General features: G+C 37.6%; 1 protein-coding gene across 1 annotated transcript in view; it reads left to right on the top strand.

Moving 5' to 3' along the window:
- Nucleotides 1–4,408: 4,408 nt before the first annotated feature.
- srsf11.L (serine/arginine-rich splicing factor 11 L homeolog) overlaps nt 4,409–20,442 on the top strand; it is a 33,440-nt gene continuing 17,406 nt past the window's right edge. Inside the window, exons 1-3 of the mRNA XM_018258199.2 lie at nt 4,409–4,764; nt 11,351–11,484; nt 18,891–19,000. Coding sequence (XP_018113688.1) covers nt 4,643–4,764; nt 11,351–11,484; nt 18,891–19,000 — 366 coding nt within the window. The 5' untranslated portion in view covers nt 4,409–4,642. The remainder of the gene's footprint in view (nt 4,765–11,350; nt 11,485–18,890; nt 19,001–20,442) is intronic.

Below are 20,442 nucleotides of genomic sequence, written 5' to 3'. Positions count from 1 at the left end.
GGTTTAGCAAATGACAAAAAAAAAAAAAGAATCCAACTTATTCCCGATTGGAGCCACTAGATGGCGTCAGTCCCAGTCTGACACACGTTAAAACAAAGGAGAAGGAGAAGTACCTGAGTGTAACTACAGCAAATAGCATGAGCATACATTAAATGATGTACTTATAATACACAAAATCATGAATATACTGTAAATGATTTCCTTAACCTGAAAAAATAGCTGCTCATGAATTACACCATGAAAATACTGTAAATATCTTTATAAATGGTGCATAGCGATATAATCTGTATCACGCGGGTCATGTAAAAATAAAATTGTATGACCCACCAAAAAAAAAAATAGGGGTGACCTCTGTGGCCATAGTTATGCCACTGGATATTTGCAGCAGCAAAGGAACAATTACTCAGCAAACTGTGTGGTAGACAGCTTGCAAATAGTTGATTACTTTATAGGGCCAGGGTCAGGCCCGGACTGGTCATCTGTGGGTTCCGGCAAATGCCCCTTGGGCCACTTGCTTTAAAAGTGCAAATGAGGTCCGTCTTAGATGTGTAAATGAGGAGCTGGCTTTAGAAATGTAAATGAGTTGTCCGTAATTCACTAGCACATGTGTCAGATGCAAGCAAGGTAGCGTTACCACTTTTGCTGATGGCTAAACCCAACCACCGGGGGCAGACAGATAACATTGTGGGTGGCGCAGTGATGTAGGAACAGACATGATGACATCAGAGGTGGGCACAATGATGTTGGTGGAGTTATGACACCGGGGCAAGGCTATTGCATCACTTAGATGCAACTGGCTGGATTCTATCCAGTTTTCACAATGTTTTAAAGTGTTGATGCCCAGTTCAAAACCACACAGGTGGCAACCCTATCTCTAGCTATAGTCTGCTTGATGACTAAGCCCAATCCTTCAATTACAGGTATGAGATCTATTATACAGAAATCATTTATCCAGAAAGCTCAAAAAAGAAAAATTCTTATTTTTGATTGATTTGCTTTTTTTTTGTATCTGTAATAATATGAAATTAACTGCACTTGATAGTAACCAAGCCATGTTGAGGTGAATATCTTAGTGTTTAAATGTTTTTCATGTATTGGCCAGATTATTGTTCAGTTTCATAAGGCTGAAAACCATACAGAAAGTTCAGACCCCAACAGGCCTTACAAAAACCGAACTGTTTGGGTGAAAACAGAACAGATGGCAACCCTAAAGCAGGGTCAAGCCCTTGCAGTTTGTTAGTGAGAAAGCAACGTATAGGGGTGTTACCCCGAAACATTGCTTTCTACCTAATAAACTGCAAGAGCTTGGCCCTGCGTGCATCTGCCACGTGTGCCAGTGAATTCTTCTATCTGTTGGATTGGGAGGGTGCTGATCCCTCCATCATTGAGCACTGGGCTTCCATTTACTTTGAAGGCCAGGGTATGCAGGTTTGAATACAATTGGTTGGACTATAGCATTTGTTAGTGCACGTGATATGGGGGTGAAACCAGCAACTTTGCTATCTGCCCAATCTCCACACACAAGGGCTAATCCAACAAACTGTGCAACTTTGCCCGCCCCTTAGCCTTAGCACTCAATTGGAAAAGAGCAGATTGTACTCGTTATTTTTGGGGTCTAGGCTGTAAGGGGTGAGTTCCTGCTAAGTGCTCTAGGGAGGGAATATACTGTAAGTATAGGGCCACTAATCCAATTAAAAGAATAGCCATGATAGAAACTGGGGTGAGATACTTGTTGCAAGGGCCATTTTCAGTACATAGGGTATATAATAATGCTAAGAGATTCTATGCTAATGGACCCCTGCTTGGGTCCAGGAAATATAGCTCTATTTATTAATAAACAGTTGTTCTAGTTAACCTTGGGTTTGAAAATATGTATCATGCACATGAATACATGGGCTGCTTTTTCCTCCCAGTCTGGCACATTTTAAAGCTATATGGTCTTGAGATTAGTTCTTGCTTTATACTTAACTTTTTTTCTAACCAGTAGAAAGAAAGCACAAATTATACCCCCCAAAATGAATACTTGAGCTGCCTCAGAGATCACCTGACCAGAAATACAACTCTAACTGCAACAGGAAGAACTCTGTTAATTGGCTCATGTGACCTAACATGTATGGTTTGTTTGGTATGTTTGTGTGCATCGTGAATCATACGATCCCAGAGGGCTGCCGTTATTTCCAGTGGCAATTTTCTATTTATGATTACCCAACGGCACATACTACTTAAGGGCTAGTCCACACGGGGAGATAGCGACGCGTTTGCGGTCGCGGCAACAAAGCGCCGCGACAGTCGCCGCAGGCGACAGTTTTGTATGGGCGCCTATGTAAAAACGCCTGTGCTAACCACACGAGGCGATGCGCTTTTCAACAGTCGCCTGAAAATGCCTCGCCAGGCTTTTTCAGGCGACTGTTGAAAAGCGCATCGCCTCGTGTGGTTAGCACAGGCGTTTTTACATAGGCGCCCATACAAAACTGTCGCCTGCGCCGGTCGCGGCGCTTTGTCGCCGCGACCGCAAACGCGTCGCTATCTCCCCGTGTGGACTAGCCCTAAAAAGTATATTATTATGAAATAATTTATTTACATGAAGCAGGGTTTTACATATGAGCTGTTTTATGCAATATACTTTTATAGAGACCTGCATTGTTTGAGGGGTATAGTTTTCCTTTAAAGCCATACACGCACAGATACGCACAATGTTTTGAGCAGGTACTGCTGAATTGTCAGATATAGGTAGAATTCTATTGTTTCTACCTGCATATCTGACGATTTAGCTGTTAAATGGGTTGTTCACCTTTGAGTTTACTTTTTTTTTTAAAAGGTTTTATTCATGCTTTTAACCATACAATAGTTGATAGAAACAACAAAAGTGAACCATCACGTTGTGCATTGACCAGTTTTACAAAATTATACATATTTAACATTCCATATTGACATCTAAATATAGCTCAGTGGGTGGAACTGTTGTGGCTTATTGGGTTGGGGGCCTACTTGCGTCAATACTGAGGGGGGTATTTTCCTTATGATTGATTAATCAATTTGTGACTCTTAGTATGATATAGAGAATGATATTCTGAGACAATTTGTAATTGTTTTTTATGTTTATTATTTATGGTTTCTAAGTTATTCAGCTTTTTATTCAGCAGCTCTCCAGTTTGTAATTTCAGCAATCTGGTTGCTAGGTTCCAAATTACCCTAGCAACCATGCATTGAATATGAGACTAGAATATGAATAGGAGAGGACCTGAATAGAAAGACGAGTAATAAAAAGTAGCAATAATCATACATTTGTAGCTTTACGGAGAATTTTTTTTTTAAAATGGGGTAAGTGATTTGAAAAGCTGTAAATAGTCAGAAGAGGGCAAATAAATCAAAAGCTATAAAAAATTTATAATGTAGAACAATTGAAAAGTTGCTTAGAAATGGCCATTCTATAACATACTAAAAGGTAATTTAAAGATGAACCACCCCTTGAATGTTTGTTATGAAAACTCCATTCTGCGACCAATGGTTCTAGGAAAGAGCATAACTGTACTATTATACTCTACATTATTCTGTTATTTGTTTTGAAGGCCAGATTAAGATCTAATATAAGTGTTTATATAGTTCTTGTATTTTTCATCTCTCTCTCGAAAGTAAAAAATAGGGATGCACCGAATCCAGGATTCGGTTCGGGATTCGGCCTTTTTCAGCAGGATTCTGATTCAGCCGAATCCTTCTGCAAGGCTGAACCGAATCCTAATTTGCATATGCAAATTAGGGACGGGGAGGGAAATTGCGTTACACAAAACAAGGAAGAAAAAAAAAGTTTTCCCTTTCCCACCCCTAATTTGCACATACAATTTATGGTTTGGATTCGGTTCTGTATTCGGCCAAATCTTTCACAAAGGATTCGGGGGTTTGGCGTAATCCAAAATAGTGGATTTGGTGCATCCCTAAAAAGAGCATATTGATACAGGCGTGAAAAAAGTTTTTCACCTCAAAAAAAGTAAAGATAAATGTGGTATGTATCTATTAGTATATTTCTTCTTACTTATTATCTTACCCATTAAAGTCAGTGGGTCACTGGGTGTGAGGAGATATTCTTGGATAAAAAGAAGTGGAAAATGGTAGAACTGGAATTCACTATACTGGATTTAGGGTCACGGAAATACTTGCGTGCAGTAACAATCAGAGGCAAAAATGAGTACGAATAAATGTGGATGAGGGAAATTAAAACAAACACACGAAATATTTTTGAAACGTGGAACACTGTCTATGATTTTAATATTTATAAGGAATGGCCTGTTGCCTCGAGTCGCTTTCGTAAATCTTGAACCTTCAGCACAGTCACATTTCCATTACTCCGGCAGCCCCAGCCTTTTTTGCAAAAGTACAAAACTGCTTTTTTTTTTTTACGGTCACAACGCGCTTGCGCGAACGGTGCATTGTGGGATACTGCGGCCCAGCCAGGCACCTTGTGTTACTCGTTGTTTTACGGCGGCGGCCGCGGGTTTTCTACTCTTTGTAGCTTCCAATAGCCGGCTGTTGTTTCTCGGCCTTCAGCCATAACCAGGGGCAGCCCGCCCTGACACGTTAGCTTACTAATCCTCTGTGTTACTTTTTTTGTTTCCGTATTTAATGTGTTAAAGCAGGAGACACGGAAATGACTTCCAGCACCGATGTGATCCAGGTGACGAACGTTTCTCCCAGCGCCTCATCTGAACAAATGATAACCCTGTTCGGGTTCCTGGGAAAAATCGAGGAGCTGCGACTCTTTCCGCCTGAGTAAGTGCAGCGCGCGAGAAAACGCAATGCGTGGAAAAGCGAGTGTAGAGCGCGATGGCGGCCGGGCCTTCCTTGACGGGCCTCGTTTCCGTCGTAGTCCAGTAGCGCAGCAGCTATCGGAAATTATGACGCTTTTCATCCATTTTTTGCTATTATTATAATTGTAACAGAACAAATGAAGTGCTGCAGTGTTGGCATCTTATTTAGAGCACTAGCACTTTTCTTTTATTCTCGGCTACACACGAGCAACCTCCAACATATGCTACTGACTAGAGAGATCATAATGTCTTTCTTTTAGAACGCTAAAACCTACACCCCTAAAGTAACACGTGGAGATGGGAGTTGGAATTAGTTTCTTTTGGCATGTTCAGCTGAGTCAAAGCCACATCAAACAGCACCACTATTGCAATGCTGTGTTGCAAGGTCCAAAAGAAAGATCCGAATTATGGAAAGTCATTCTCCGATAGACTCCTTTTTTATCAGAATAATCCAAACTTTTCCGATTAATTTTCTTTGTTATAATAAAACAGTAGCTTGTACTTGATAGACTTGACCAGCCTACTTGGGTTTATTTAATGTTTAAATCATTTTCTAGTAGACTTAAAGGAACAGTAACACCAAAAAATGTAAGTGTTTTAAAGTAATGAAAATATCACGTAGTGTTGCCCTGCATGGGTAAAACTGATCTGTTTGCTTCAGAAACACTACTATAGTTCATATAAACAAGCTGCTGTGGAGCAATGGCGGAAATTGAAAAATGGCTATATGGCACAGGTTAACGAATGGACCCTCCCCGGGAAATGCCCCCCCCTCCCCTGGAAATGCCCCCCCCCCCTCCCCTGGAAATGCCCCCCCTCCCCTGGAAATGCCCCCCCTCCCCTGGAAATGCCCCCCCCCTCCCCTGGAAATGCCCCCCCCCCTCCCCTGGAAATGCCCCCCCCTCCCCTGGAAATGCCCCCCCCTCCCTGGGAAATGCCCCCCCCCCCTGGGAAATGCCCCCCCCCCTGGGAAATGCCCCATACTTTATACTTACCCTTCGGCGCAGATTCTGCCAGCGAAGTTCTGCGCATCCATCTCCCGCTTCCTCTGTAAGCGGACTGGGAGACTGATATTTCTGTGCATGCGCAATTGGAGCAGTTTGCCGGTTTACGGCAACTGCGCACGCGTGGAATTTGCAGATTTCCCAGTCCACTTACAGAGGAGCCGGAAGATGGATGCGTGCAACTCTGCTGGAAGAATCTGCGCCGAGGGGTAAGTATGGAGTATGGGGCATCTCCCCGGGGGGTTGTTAGCCTGGGGTAAGGAGGGAGGGGGTCTACCTGGGGTGGGGTGGTTTTTTTACAAATTGGTTGATTTCTCCTTTAAGGTATAAAGATTTAAATTGTGGAAAGCATTCTGGATAATAGGTCCAATACCTTAACTGCCACTTTGTTCAGCATTTTCTAATATGACAAACCTAATGAATGAGTTGCAGAACAACCTGTTCTAAAGCACTTTCCATCTATTTCATTAGGTTGAACCAAGCTGTTCTATGAAAGTGTGAAATTAGAGCTCGCCACAGAAAAACTCGCACAGCTTTTTTTCATTTCTGTGGAATTTTTAGAAGTGTATTAATCAAATGTTGAACTCTAACTTTCATTAACTGATAACTATGGTCTTATAAATCCCACAGGAAATAAATAAAGCAGGTGAGTTTCTCTGTGTTGAGCTCTAAATTTGCCCCATATATGGCTCACTTCATGAACATGTTCATGTGAACAAGCACTAAAATGTTATAAATGATGGGCACAGTAGCCTGTACAACAGGGATTCACACCTTTATTTTTAATCATCCACTGGTAGCCATATGTATGGATATTATCATTCAGAAATTGATGGGGGCTTAGTTTGAATATCAGTGGTAAAACAGTAATAGTTTGTAGTTCAAATGCATGAAAATAATTCTGGTCAGAATTATCACATATTTTGCGCCTATTTTTGTTTTCTTTATCAGTTTCTGTTGAAGGAAAAAAACATAAATATTTAACTTTTATTGAAAGCTAACTGCAAAATCACACACAAACCAGTCTGGAATAAAATAAGAAGTAGCAATAACAATACATTTGTAGCCTTACGGAGCATTTGTTTTTAGATAGGGTCAGTGATCCTCTTTTAAAAGCTAGAAAGATTCAGAAGAAGAAGAAGGCAAATAATTCAAAACTATAGAAAATAAATAAGAATAAATGAAGACCAATTGAAAAGTTGCTTGGAATTGGCTAATCTATAACACACTAAAAGTTAACTTAAAGGTGAACCACCCTTTAACAAGGAGACAAAAAGGGACACCAAGAGCCCCAATAGTGTAATATGTTTTTACAGGGAGTAATGGTAGAGTAAACAAGTTAATACTCACAAACCAGGGTTACCGATAGGCAACCACTGTATAGGCAGGTGGGGAGATTATCCTGACCCCACTCAGGAATAAAACGTCGCTCTCTGTAGAAAAAGAAAAAGTGGATGATACCCCTCCACTCGTGGTGGACTCGATATAGTAGTAAGACAAAACAGAGGCGCCAAAAGGATAAAAATAGCTAAAAGCACTTAAAAACCCAATACTGCAATACTGTTTTGTGAATAAACTATTATTGAAAATTACCACTTTCGTTGGTGTCTGCTTGGAGGAGGTAAGTTCATTACTACCTCCTCTGAATTACCCATTGGGTTTTTAAGTGCTTTTAGCTATTTTTATCCTTTTGGCGCCTCTGTTTTGTCTTACTACTACACCCTTTAACAAGGAGCATTATAGTGCTACTTGACAAATGTAGCAAAGTTGTATTTTTTTTTCATATTTGTAATGGTGACCTACTGAAACTAAGCAAATCTAGTTCTAAATTTAATCTTTGAAAATTGCTGGTTATAGTTTATTCTCAGCAGTGGACCTTGCAAAGATGAGGCAGATAGGAGGGAAACAGATTTTATCCTCTAGGGACCATCTTCAGGCCTAATTTACAATGTAGACTATCCTGCTGCTAAAGTTGTCTGCACACTGGCTGAACCTTCATGGTACACAACTATTGGTCAGTGAGCCAAACAGATGAATACCATCAAGCATCCATAAATCCCGTGGGGTCCTGCATATATTTCATCCTCAATGCCAATGCACCATTTGTGTTGTATATGAAATTTCTGCTGGATGGTCTAACAAAACATATCCCCTATACATACCAAGATGGTTGGGCATATGGCTGTATCCCCATAGCTATGGAAATGCTTAAGTGAGTTGTCTCCTCTTAGCAAAAACATACATAGTTATATTGATTTTCTTTAGAAGGTATTGCAGTTTTTTGGTATTTTTACGTGCCTTTATGCACAAGCCTGTAAATCTAAGAATTTCCATAGTTATTTTTAACTTGTCTTTTCCAAAGTAGGCACTCGGGTATAAGGAGAAAGTGCAAATGAGCATTTGTGGGTAAAGTTCTTTCCATGTGTGTAATGGCAGGCGGATTGAATTCCTGTCACTGCACACATAATCCTGCTGGTAGGAGCCCAGATCAGCAGTTTCTCCACCGACACAGGAACTGCTGCATGTGACATTAGCCTAGAAAATTATAAAGTCAGAAGACAAATCTCAAACACTTGGGGGTAGATTTATTAAGGGTTGAATTAAAAAATAAAAAAAATTTTATGGTCAAAACTGTCACATTCGACTAGGTAATTATCCAAACTCGATTAGAGTTTTTTTTTTTTTTAATAAAATTTTTGAGTTTTATCATACTCTGGCCCTTTAAGAATTCGACTATTCGCCACCTAAAACCGCCAAATTACTATATAAGTCAATGGGAGAGGTGCAGTGACCAATTTGGAGATGTTTGGCACCTTCCTGACATTCAAGGTTTTTTTTTTCGGAGAAAAAACCTGAATCGAGTTTGGTTGAATTCGATTCAAGTTTTCTGGTCAGTAAAATTAGACAGAGTTTGAAATATTTGATTTTTTTAATACATTTCCCCCAATCGAATTTCGAGTAAAATCTAATTCATGTGAATTAAAAAAAATCTCACATGAATTTGAGATTCGAATCTTGATAAATGTGCCTCTTATCTTACTCCATGCAGTATAAAACATATTTAGTAGGTTTTTTTAAAAAATAAATAAATGGACCGATTGCTATGCTTATGCTCATTCAGGCCAATAGCTGAAATGATTGACACTTACCATTTTTGAATCATGTCGGATCATCTGCAAACAACTAGGCATGTATGTCCAGATGGTCTTGCAGTATGGTCAGAATGAGTCAAGCTGGCTAACATGAGCATATATAGCCTGCTGTTGACAGACTCATGAATAACATGCATATATTGTGGAATTCTTAGGATAAAGTCTCTTTTTCTATACGAATTTGATATTTTTATTTTAACAGCTTCTTTATTTTGAAGAGCTTGATAGCTGATATTTATATTCTAAATGTATAAAGTTACGTTACAAAATCTGTTACATTTTTGCTACATGATATGCTTACTGCATAGCTGGCACTCTTCTCCAATGATACACCAGCAAGCAGGTTCCGAATCTTCTGACCTGGAAGTTACCAGATTCCAGTAGGTAATTCCAATTCCTACACTTGAAGTTGCATACTTTCCAAGACCAAGCCTTTCCCCGAATTTGCAAAGCCAATGATAAATTTGGAGGACTTTCCTTCTCTTTCTGCAGACCTTGAATAACAACAGTGTGAACAGCATCTGTTTGAAATACCTACACTAATTGAAAATTATTGTAAAACTATTTTATCTAATTTCTTTTTCTCACTTTCCTAATTATGATATAGTTACCAAATGTTGGGTAATCTTTTAAGCAGTCCAGTTAATGTAAATAAACCCTCACTCGTTTTTGTGTTTCCTTCCCTATCTGATGCGGTAGATTAAGGCTGTGAACCTGCACAAGTGCTGGCACAGCTGACAATGAAGGAGAAAAATTAAAGGGCATGATGGAAACTGGATTTTATACTTCAGCAGTGGCACACTGTGTGCTGTTCATGGAATCACACACACACTGTAATGTAAAAGTTAGGGTGCATAGATACATGTATAAAAAAGCTTCAATGTAAAAACTTTGTTCCTAGTACTAATTTAAGCATTTTTTATACCCCTTTTCTGTTATAATGGAATTTAAAGGGATACTGTCATGGGAAAAAACGTTTTTTTTCAAAACGCATCAGTTAATAGCGCTGCTCCAGCAGAATCTGCACTGAAATCAATTTCTCAAAAGAGCAAACAGATTTGTTTATATTTAATTTTGAAATCTGATATACGGCTAGACATATTGTCCGTTTCCCAGCTGCCCCAAGTCATGTGACTTGTGCTCTGATAAACTTTTCACTCTTTACTGCTGTACTGCATGTTTGAGTGATATCCCCCTTGCCTAACAACAGAACAATGGGAAGGTAAGATAGCAGCTCCCTAACACAAGATAACAGCTGCCTGGTAGATCTAAGAACACCACTCAATAGTAAAATCAAGGTCCCACTTCAACACATTCAGTTACATTGAGTAGGAGAAACAACAGCCAGCCAGAAAGCAGTTCCATCCTAAAGCGCTGGCTCTTTATGAAAGCACATGAAAAGGCAAAATGACCTGAGATGGCTGCCTACTCAACAATATTACAACTTAAAAAAAAATACACTTGCTGGTTCAGGAATTAACTACTATATTGTAGAGTGAATTATTTGCAGTGTAAACAGTGTAATTTAGAAATAAAAAGCTACATCATAAAAATCATGACAGAATCCCTTTAAGCGTAAAGAAAGCTCTACATGACTTCTTTCAGGAGAAATATTTTACAGCAAATTCTTTTGCCATACCGTACTTTAAAAGTTAATTCTATATTTTACATTTATAAATATTAAAATATAAACAGGGCCTGTAATATCCTGTTGTGTTTCCAGTCAGTCAACCTACTCTTCTGCAAAGCAGGAACGGGAGTCCTGAAAATATTTTGGGGCATGTAAAAGCAGAGTGGTACCGTAGTGTTTGACTCTGTTTACAGTTCTGCGGCAATTAGTTTTGTGTTCACCGTTTTTCTCTCATGAAAACAAATATTTAATGTAAACTTTTTCTCATTGAAATATGAAACTTTCTTAATGAATTCAAACTTCTATACAGTTTTATATAATCTTCCCCCGAGCATTGTCTCTCCACTCAACCTTTGTGTCTGTTGTTCTTTATGCAAGACAGTTTAAATACATTATTTAGTGCGAGGGCGTACAGACAATAATGTATTAGAACTTACTGTCCCTCAGAAAATATTACTAACAGCCTGCATGAAAAAAACCCAGTTACTGATATAAGGTCAGCAAAGAGCAATATGATTATTTCATAAATTGTACTGAACTAAAGTTTCTTTGTCTTGCATCTGTTTAATTCCAATAGCATGGTTATCATTAAAGCATTAACTATTAAAATCCTGACAAAGAAATGTATTCCTTAAAATGGCAAACTGGGTAGCCTGGTATGGATATGTGTTTGTGTTGGTAAGCATATACATCCTCCATCCATCCAATTAATTTTTATAATAAATGGATGTTTTACCTGATTCTTTCCTTTTCCCTTTGTAGTGATTCTCCTTTGCCTGTAACATCTCGTGTCTGTTTTGTAAAGTTCCAAGATCCAGACTCTGCGGTGGTTGCACAGCATCTGACTAATACGGTGTTCGTTGACAGAGCGTTGATAGTAGTTCCATATGCAGAAGGTTTGTACCTGCTTACATTAACTATAGCATTTCAGTGGAGGGGGATTTTATTGATTCCATACTTTCAGTGAGCACAGTTTGCATGCTACTGTTTTTGTTTTGTTTGTTTTTTTTGTATGGAATATCCCTGGTATACTTAGCATTCTCTGTTGTAAGCTTGATAAAAGTATTTGATTTATCTTTGCTGCTCATCTTACTTTATGCTGGTCCATCGGCGTGTTTTATTTTAGTTACATTTACTATATCATGTTTTATATCATGTTTTAATAATAAAGCTTGCCCCTCTGCACATTTATTGTATTTGTGGGAAGACATTTGATCAAACTAATTAAGCATTCTGCTAATGCTAAGTATACCATGGATTGATTGTGGTCTGTCAAAAAACTCTCAGAAGGGTCTGGATGGGAGCTGGGCATTTAAGTTTTTTTCTTTCCCTCTCACATTTGTAACCTTCTGTACCTTAAAATACTTGCTAAATAATGAAATCTTTTCTCTGTTATTTGTGTGTGTGATTTTTGTAGTGGAGAAGGCATTTGCAAAGCCCTTCCTGATGACAGAAAAACTGGGTCCTCTGCTGCTTCAGGGGATTCTAGACATTAACTAGACGGCAGCAAGCTCTCGCATCCCCAAGTGTTATTCGTGGTGTAACTACTTATTAACAATATTTTCTTTCCTTAGATATAAGTTTGTGTGGCTCTTGGAGTTTTATTCCATCATAGTAGGCCTGTGCAAAGTTGCAGAGGAAAAATTGCATCCTTGAGTGTAGTCAGTTATTGCTATAATTCTTAAATTTAGCCCTGTACTTAAAAATATGATTCAAGCCTTTCAACTTTCTTCAATAGCCATTTTTAGAGTGGCACAATCTCTTAAATAATCTTTAGGCATTTTTACATGTTCACATGTACCTTATGCCCACAAAGTTTTCCTTAAATGTACGGTTTTGTGTACTACTCTGTATGCTAAGATTTTTCCCTTGTGTAACAGGAATGTTAAGACAACATCCCTGTTGCATATCTTAGTCACGGGATGTGGCAACTTCTGCTATTAGTAATGTTGAGAGCAGGTAAAAGGTAGGCGGCTAAAACAATGCAAACCTTCTATTTAACTAGAGTGAACATAACTGTCCAGCCAGGGAACTAGTTGTGTAAGCCACAGTTAAGAAAATAAATCATTTAGAGGCACATTTATCAAAGGTCGAATTCATGTGAGTTTTTTTTAAATATGAATATACTCGAAATTTGATTTGGGGGTTATTTAATAAAAAAAAAAATCACGAATTTTACAGACTCGAAAACTCTAATCGAATTTGACTAAACTCGAATCTCAGGAAGGCTATTAACATCTTCAAATGGGTCACTGAACCTCTCCCATTGACTTCTTCATGAACTCGGCAGGTTTTAGCTGAATTCGAGTTTTTAAAGGGCCAGAGTGTGATAAATCTCGAAATTCTAATTAAAAGTCTAATCGAGTTTGGATAATCCACAATTCGAATTTGAGAATTTTGACCATAAAAAAAAAATTTTAATTTTCAAATCGACCCTTGATAAATCTGCCCCTTAATGTAAACATTCTGTTTTTTCAAAAAACAACAGTGTTTTATTTTCCCCTCTAAAAATTTTTTTTTAATTTTCTATGTAGACTTTTCTTTTAATACAAATGCTATCAGAATGATTATTCTTTTCTATAATGATAATGATTATTCTTTTCTATAAAAAGTTGTTAATATCAGTACTTCATTCTTACAACTAATCTTATGAAAAGATTAGACTTATTTACCATGTATAACATTGGTATGTGCTAGTAGGTAGCAGTCATCTTCTTGCTATTTTTTATAATGAAACTGAAAGTCCACCTTTAGTACATGTAGATTAGCAAATGCATAGCAACCATAGTTTAATGAACTAAGAAAATATTGGTGTACAAATAAAACTGGAAAGCTTTCTCTCCTCTAACTACTGCTAAAATTGCAGTGTGTAAGGCTATCCACCTTTAGGAACTGTGGCCAGTGAGTTGTAAACCTTGCAGCCTATATAAGCACAACATTTTTTTCTGAACTAATTTCCTATAAAATCACAATTCATGGTTAAAATTGCATTCTTTGTTTTTAATAACTCTCATTGTTAGAGTGGCCTTGAAATCTAAACTTTTTAAGGACTTGCAACACCAAAACTGATAGGGATTTCTGTGCATTTAAAATGAATTCACTGGCACAAACTGTATGTGCAAACATTTGTCCATTAGGGCACATTTTTACAAAACAGATAAACGCTGTATAATTCAACAATTTTAACATTTAACCAGGCAGATACACTGGTTAAATACCATTCATGTTTCTCAACATCTGCAGGATTATAGAATAAATACTCATAGGAAATATTATGTATTCATTTATATATATAAACTGCAGGCCTTTTTCAGCAGGTTTCGAATTCAGCCAAATCCTTGTACCTGGCTGAACCAAAGCCGAATCCTAATTTGCATATGTAAATTAGTGGGCCGGTACAGAAATCGCTTGACTTCATCACAAAAGAACAATTTCCACTTTTTCCTTTTCTGCCCCTTATTTGCATATGCAAATTAGGGTTCAGTATATGACTGAATCTTTCACAAAGGATTCTGGGATTTGCCCGAATCCGAAATAGTAGACTCGGTGCATCCCTAATATAAATATTATTTATTTCCAGGAAATAGTTTATTTGTAGCTGCTAGTCAAAGGTTAAATTTAAAATAAAATCGCTCTCTAGTTTAACTGATCTATTAAAATATTTTCCATTGAGAATGTATTTATTTGAGCAACCACAAACTGCATACATGTTAAGTACATAAGCTTGATCAATGACGAAGAAATATTTTGGTGCGGTTAAGGAGAGAACTCAAAATAGCTTCTATTCTATTCATATTATTTTGTTTAAACGTGCGTTTTTAGTTTTCTTTAGGGCCATTGGAAAAGCCTTTCCAATGTCTATAATACATTTATTAAGGGCATCTTTCTAATGCTCCAGTTGCACATGCAGTACGGTACTTGTATTTTATCAGTTAGATATCAAGGAACACGAAGGGAGATAAATAGTACAGATATGGGACCTGTTATCTAGAATGCTTGGGAACTGGAGTTTTCCGGATAATGGATATTTCTGTAATTTGGATCTTCATACCTTAAGTCTACTAGAAAATCGTGTAAACATTAGATATACCCATTAGGCGGTTTTGCTTCCAATAAGGATTCATCATATCTTAATTTGGATCAAGTGCAATATGTTTCATTATTTCAGATAAAAAGGAAATCATTTTTAAAACTTTGGATTATTTGAATAAAATGGAGTCTATGGGAGACAGCCTTTCCGTAATTGGGAACTTTATGGATAATGGGTCCCATACCTGTATTTTACTTTTATTTTTTTTTTATTTTTTTAAATCTAATACATGCTATGAACATATTTAATCTACAAAGTGTGGTTGTTTTCTTTTACATTTTTTTCTGTGACATTTTTGTTTTCTTTGCCAGAGGGTCTGTATCTACTGTACAGAGGTATGGTATAGATATAGAAAAAAGAATGTATGCTTTTTCTAATTGGCTCCAGTAATTAAGCAATAATAAGTGCTTAATTTGTGTGTGTTTGTGTTTACTGAGGTCAAAATATGTCTCTTCTGAGAATGTAGTGTTTAATCAGGTGATAAATTAATAAAACAACGTGCTCTTCATGTGTAACTAATAATTGCTCTAAATCAGTTGTGTCCCTTTATAGTGATAAAATGATCAGCTCAGTGAGTTGCCAATATATATTATCAATTTCTACAGAAAGATTATAGTAATAAATGTAGTGGTACATTTTATGGGGGAGCAAGAGCATTACAATCTGTGTAGTGGCTACAACTGTCAAGCAAAACATAGTGATTTCTGCAGCATTCCTGATTTTCCTGGAACTGTCTCTTTGGCTACCATCTGTTTCAGATTTCGCCAGCTAATAGTAAACCAAATTAAAAAGTTGTGTCATTAAAGGGGTGGTTCACCTTCAATAAAAAACTATTCTAAAATAATATTTTGTTTAATAAAACAGGCATTATCTCATTCTCAACCTTATAGTTTTAATAAAATCACCTTTGAAACAATTATTTATTACCAGGTATACTGCTTGTTTGCTCTTGTCCTTTCCCCATTGCAAAGTGTGTTGGCGTGTGTTCTAAGTCCACAGCAGAGGTCAGCACGCTGAGCATCACAACGCCCCTCCCTAATTCTTTTCCTCTTACTCCTCTTCTGTGTGTGACATTTCCTTCCTCCCTCACTGTTCGTAATTGGTTAAACAGACCCCAGTGACGTAGTAAGTTCTGAAGAGAGGGGGGGAGTAATCCTGCATAGTGTCCGCAATCCCTTCTGTGCGAGACAGCTTGAGGAGGAGTTAATGCAGTTCAGTGTGATTTTACTAGTTAAGTATCTCTATAACCGTTGAGTTGAGATTATGCATGTAATGCTTGATTTGTGCCCAGCATTATGTTTAATTATTTTTCTGTGAAGGTGAAACAAACCTTTAAGTGTACCCCTGATAAATATAGACATGTTTTTGGTGATTTGTTAAAGGGATACTGTCATGGGAAAAAAATGTTTTTATTTTTTTCCCATGCATCAGTTAATAGTGCTGCTCCAGCAGAATTCTGCACTGAAATCCATTTCTCAAAAGAGCATACACATTTTTTTATTTAATTTTGAAATCTGATATGAGGCTAGACATATTGTCAGTTTCCCAGCTGCACCAAGTCATTTGACTTATGCTCTGATAAACTTCAGTCACTCTACTGCTGTACTGCAAATTGGAGTGATATCACCCCCCCCCCAGCAGCCTAACAGAACAATGGGAAGGTATCCAGATAATCGCTCCCTAACACAAAATAACGGCTCCCTAATACAAGATAACAGCTCCCTGGTAGATTTAAGCAGAGCACTCAATAGAAAAAATCCAGGTCCCACTGCAACACATTCAATTACATTGAGCAGGAGAAATAACAGCCTGCCAGAAAGCATTTCCATCCTAAAGTGTTGGCTCTTTCTGAAAGCACATGACCAGACAAAATTACCTGAGATGGCTGCGTACACACCAATATTACAACTAAAGAAATACATTTGCTGGTTCGGGAATTTTATATTGTAGAGTGAATTATTTGCAGTGTAATTTAGAAATAAAAAACGACATCATAAAAATCATGACAGAATCCTTTTAGGTAAGTTCAAGACAGAATAGAGTGGATTCGACCAGACTGTTCAATCACTAAGCCTCCGTCCAATGAAGCCAATATCAAATAGAACATCACAGTCCAACGCAGTGGGTTGCTGCAAAATCAGTGCTTTATTCGACACAACATGTTTCGAGCTAGGCGAGCCTAGCTCAAAACATGTTGTGTCGAATAAAGCACTGATTTTGCAGCAACCCACTGCGTTGGACTGAAATTCATCACTTTCTTGTTCCCTTTTAAGTAAGTGTGGCGGAGGCAAGGGTGACACACAGCTCTATGTAACCCATTGCTGTCCATCTTTTTGGCTTGTGTACCTTTAGGGAGTGTCAGTGCTATAATAATGGGATGGTGTGCAACATTTAGTCTATGGGCCTCAGTTTTAACATTTCTGAGTTAGCCCAAAGTGCACAACAAAACTCCTAAAGAGATTTTCCAACTACACTATTTAATATAAAGGCTAACTGCTTTCCCGTGTTTCGAGTGCTAGCCTACATTTTGCTCCCTTATTATGGTGGTCCTTTTGTCAGTCTGTTTTTTCCTCTCTATTCAGAAATTAAGTGGTTTATATTTCATACTGACATTACATAAGAGTAGACAAAAATGTTTATTTAAGCATAGGGTTGTATGCCTAATTTATAAGATGGGTTCATTACTCAACACATTCATGCGTTCTTTTTGGTAAAGTGGATAATTTACGAACATGATGCATGGAAATAGAAAATGTATCTGTTTGAGGGTCCACATTGGTCTTTATTTCTTAATCGTATTTACTGTAAGATTATTTACAGATAAAGAACAGTTCAGTTTTGCATATAGGATGCATGATTTACAATATGAGCAGTCTCAAGATTCACATACATAAATTTGCTGGAATGAACTTTCTGCAGTTTATTTATATCTTGAGAGACATGCATGCAGTATCATACATACACCCAAGGTGTAATATGCAGTGTTTGGTAAAACATGTATTAAGCCCTCAATTAAAATATTCCACCCTAAAATCAACAGCTTGATCTCTTACAAGATAACCCTGCAGTATAATGTAAACTTGTTTAATATCTGCAGCAATCAAAGTAGGTGGAAGGATACATTACCTTTATTTAACAGTGGTTTTTCTTTTTTGTTGTTGTGTTTTACAGTTCTTTTCCCTGGTTCAGCCTGAACTATATACCAGGCCCTGCTGAAAATACCACTCAACAGTTTTCTTCTGCAGCTTATCCAGTTTCTCTTAAGTGCCCTGTACATTTTGTATGTTTTATGATGACATGCAGTGTCTTTGTGTGCATTCAAGGCAAATTACTGGTATTTAAAAAAAAAAAAAAAAAATCTATAGTTTGTTTTTGTTTTCTTTCTCGATTTCTCCATTCTGATTTTGGGGGTATGGGCACACAAAGATACAATAGTTTTTGCCTTAGTTTTTAATTTATTTTATATTTGATTCTGAATTAGCTTTTTATGTAAAGCCATGTAGCCATATGCCTAATTTGACCTTGAATGGCTGCAGCTGATCATGCCAGATCTGTTTGCAGTGGTAATCTACTTGGTTGTGGTGTTATGACCCATCACAAATTTAAAATGTCTGCTGATAAGGTAAGGAAAATGGCATGTTAGGAAAGCTACAAACAACATGTCATAAAAAGGCCTATGCAAACAGAAATTATTTTAACAACTACCTTGTAAGATTTTGTGGTAGGTGTTCGAAAGATAGAAAACTGTTCCAACATATTAATCCCTAAATCAAACTTTTTTTGTCTTGTGTATCTTGATTTTTCTGTGTGCTTTATAGTGAAGCAGCCGACACGAGTCTTGGTTCATAAAACAGCTTTTGAAAGTTGAGAGCACAACCCTGGAGAACCGACTGTGCTTGCTTACGTTTGGTTCATGACTTAAAATTCGAGTACAGGTGATAAAATCTCGGCAGTGTTAACACAAAAAGTAGTGTGTATTGTGCAATTTTTTTTCTACCCTAGATCCATTAACCAAATTGTTCTTAAAAGAAAACACAGGGATAAGTCAGATTTACTGACTTAGCATTAATGGTTAGCTATTTCTAGTACTAGAAGCCGGCAGCCAAATATGTGCTTCCAGCAAGCTTGAATCATAGAGCAGGGTGACCGTGTCTGCAAACTTGTTTTAATGTCACAAAACAGCGTATCTAATACTTTGTGATTTTTCTGCAGGAATAATTCCTGATGAAGCCAAAGCCCTGTCGTTGGTGGCGCCAGCTAATGCAGTTGCAGGCTTACTGCCTGGGGGAGCGCTTCTTCCCACTCCTAATCCACTCAGTCAGGTACGTTATTACAAGTTTTTCAAGTTTTGCAGCTGAAATTGATTTTAAGGGTGATGGCAGATGGGATGTTTTGTTGCCTGTGCTTAAAGGGCACCTATCACAGCCAAAATCAAAATTATATTAGCAATCTGACCATTCCAACCTAAACAAATTTAATCAAACTACATATATAGTTTTTTGAAAAAAACTGCAGGTTTTAAAAAAATCCCTTACTTTGTCAAATGGGTTCTTTAACTGAGGGAGTCCATACTGAAACTATAACATGCAAATTTCAGGAGCATGCTCAGATTGTAGCACTGCCTTGAGTATTCTACCCAGTAATGCCTTGTTTAAGTAAACTACTCCACTAGAGATTTCCCTATCTTGTCCCCTGCTGGTGATGTTATTATGCAAATGAAGGGCACACACTAACTTCCAGCAGGTGGCAGCACTACTGAACAGCAGCTAACACAGGTTTGACTGATTTGAAAATAGCTTAGAAGGGTTGATAAGCAACCAAGGAATTTCAACTGAGCATGTGCGAGATTTCAGAGCTACAGTTTGCTGTGAAGATATAGGTAGGAGGATACAGTGAAATCCAAGATGCCTGCCTCAGCTAGAACTGCAGTGGAGATATGGGAAATCTTGCAGAAGGTATAGTGAGCTGATGATTTACATTATACAAATAATTCTGTTTTTAAAAGCTGATTTTTTGAACTTTCACATAGTGTATTTACTTAGGAAATGATTTTAGTTACGATTGGTGCCCTTTATCGTATTTAGCTCAAGACGGCAAAACATCAGCAAATTATCTTTTGTTCCAGCGTTAATGTAAATATCGGTGGGAAAATATGTTGTGAGGTAGCACGAAGTTGCCTCACAAGGATGACTATGGGATGCATGGGCATGGATATTCAGTCCCCCATTTTGGTTATCTGGTCCCCCATTTTGGTGCACAAACAAATTTTTGAGATGATGCAAGACTTGCCTTAATAGCAGTGTCCACAAATTACTGCTTGCTATAATTATGAGTGCCCAGACCAAAGGAAACCAGATTCAAATAATTTATATAGTGTAATTAAAGTTTATTTTGCTTGACTGTTCTGATAAAATGGGATTTGGAATTTTTTTTGGGGTCACAGGTCCCCTTTAAGCGTGGGCTACAAAATGGCCCTTTCTGCCAGGCAAAAGCTTCGAAAATAGCCACTAAGTTAAGATGTAGACAAACGCATTCATGCTTATGGCCCAAGAGCTGGATTTAGAAAATGAATCTCGTAGAAAATCATCTGTGTATATTTACATTATGGTGATCTAAATTACAAAAAAAGCCTGTCTCTGGAAAAGACAATGTCCCAAGCATTCTGGATAATAGATGCCATTCCTATATATAAAAAAAAAAGTTATAAGAGAAACATGGATAATACAGTTTAACACTTAATATAACCTTGATTAACTGGCAGTCT

The sequence above is a fragment of the Xenopus laevis genome, chromosome 4L (assembly GCF_017654675.1).
Source record: "Xenopus laevis strain J_2021 chromosome 4L, Xenopus_laevis_v10.1, whole genome shotgun sequence".
NCBI classification, from domain to species: Eukaryota; Metazoa; Chordata; class Amphibia; order Anura; family Pipidae; genus Xenopus; species Xenopus laevis.
This window is presented reverse-complemented; position numbering and strand designations above follow the sequence as displayed.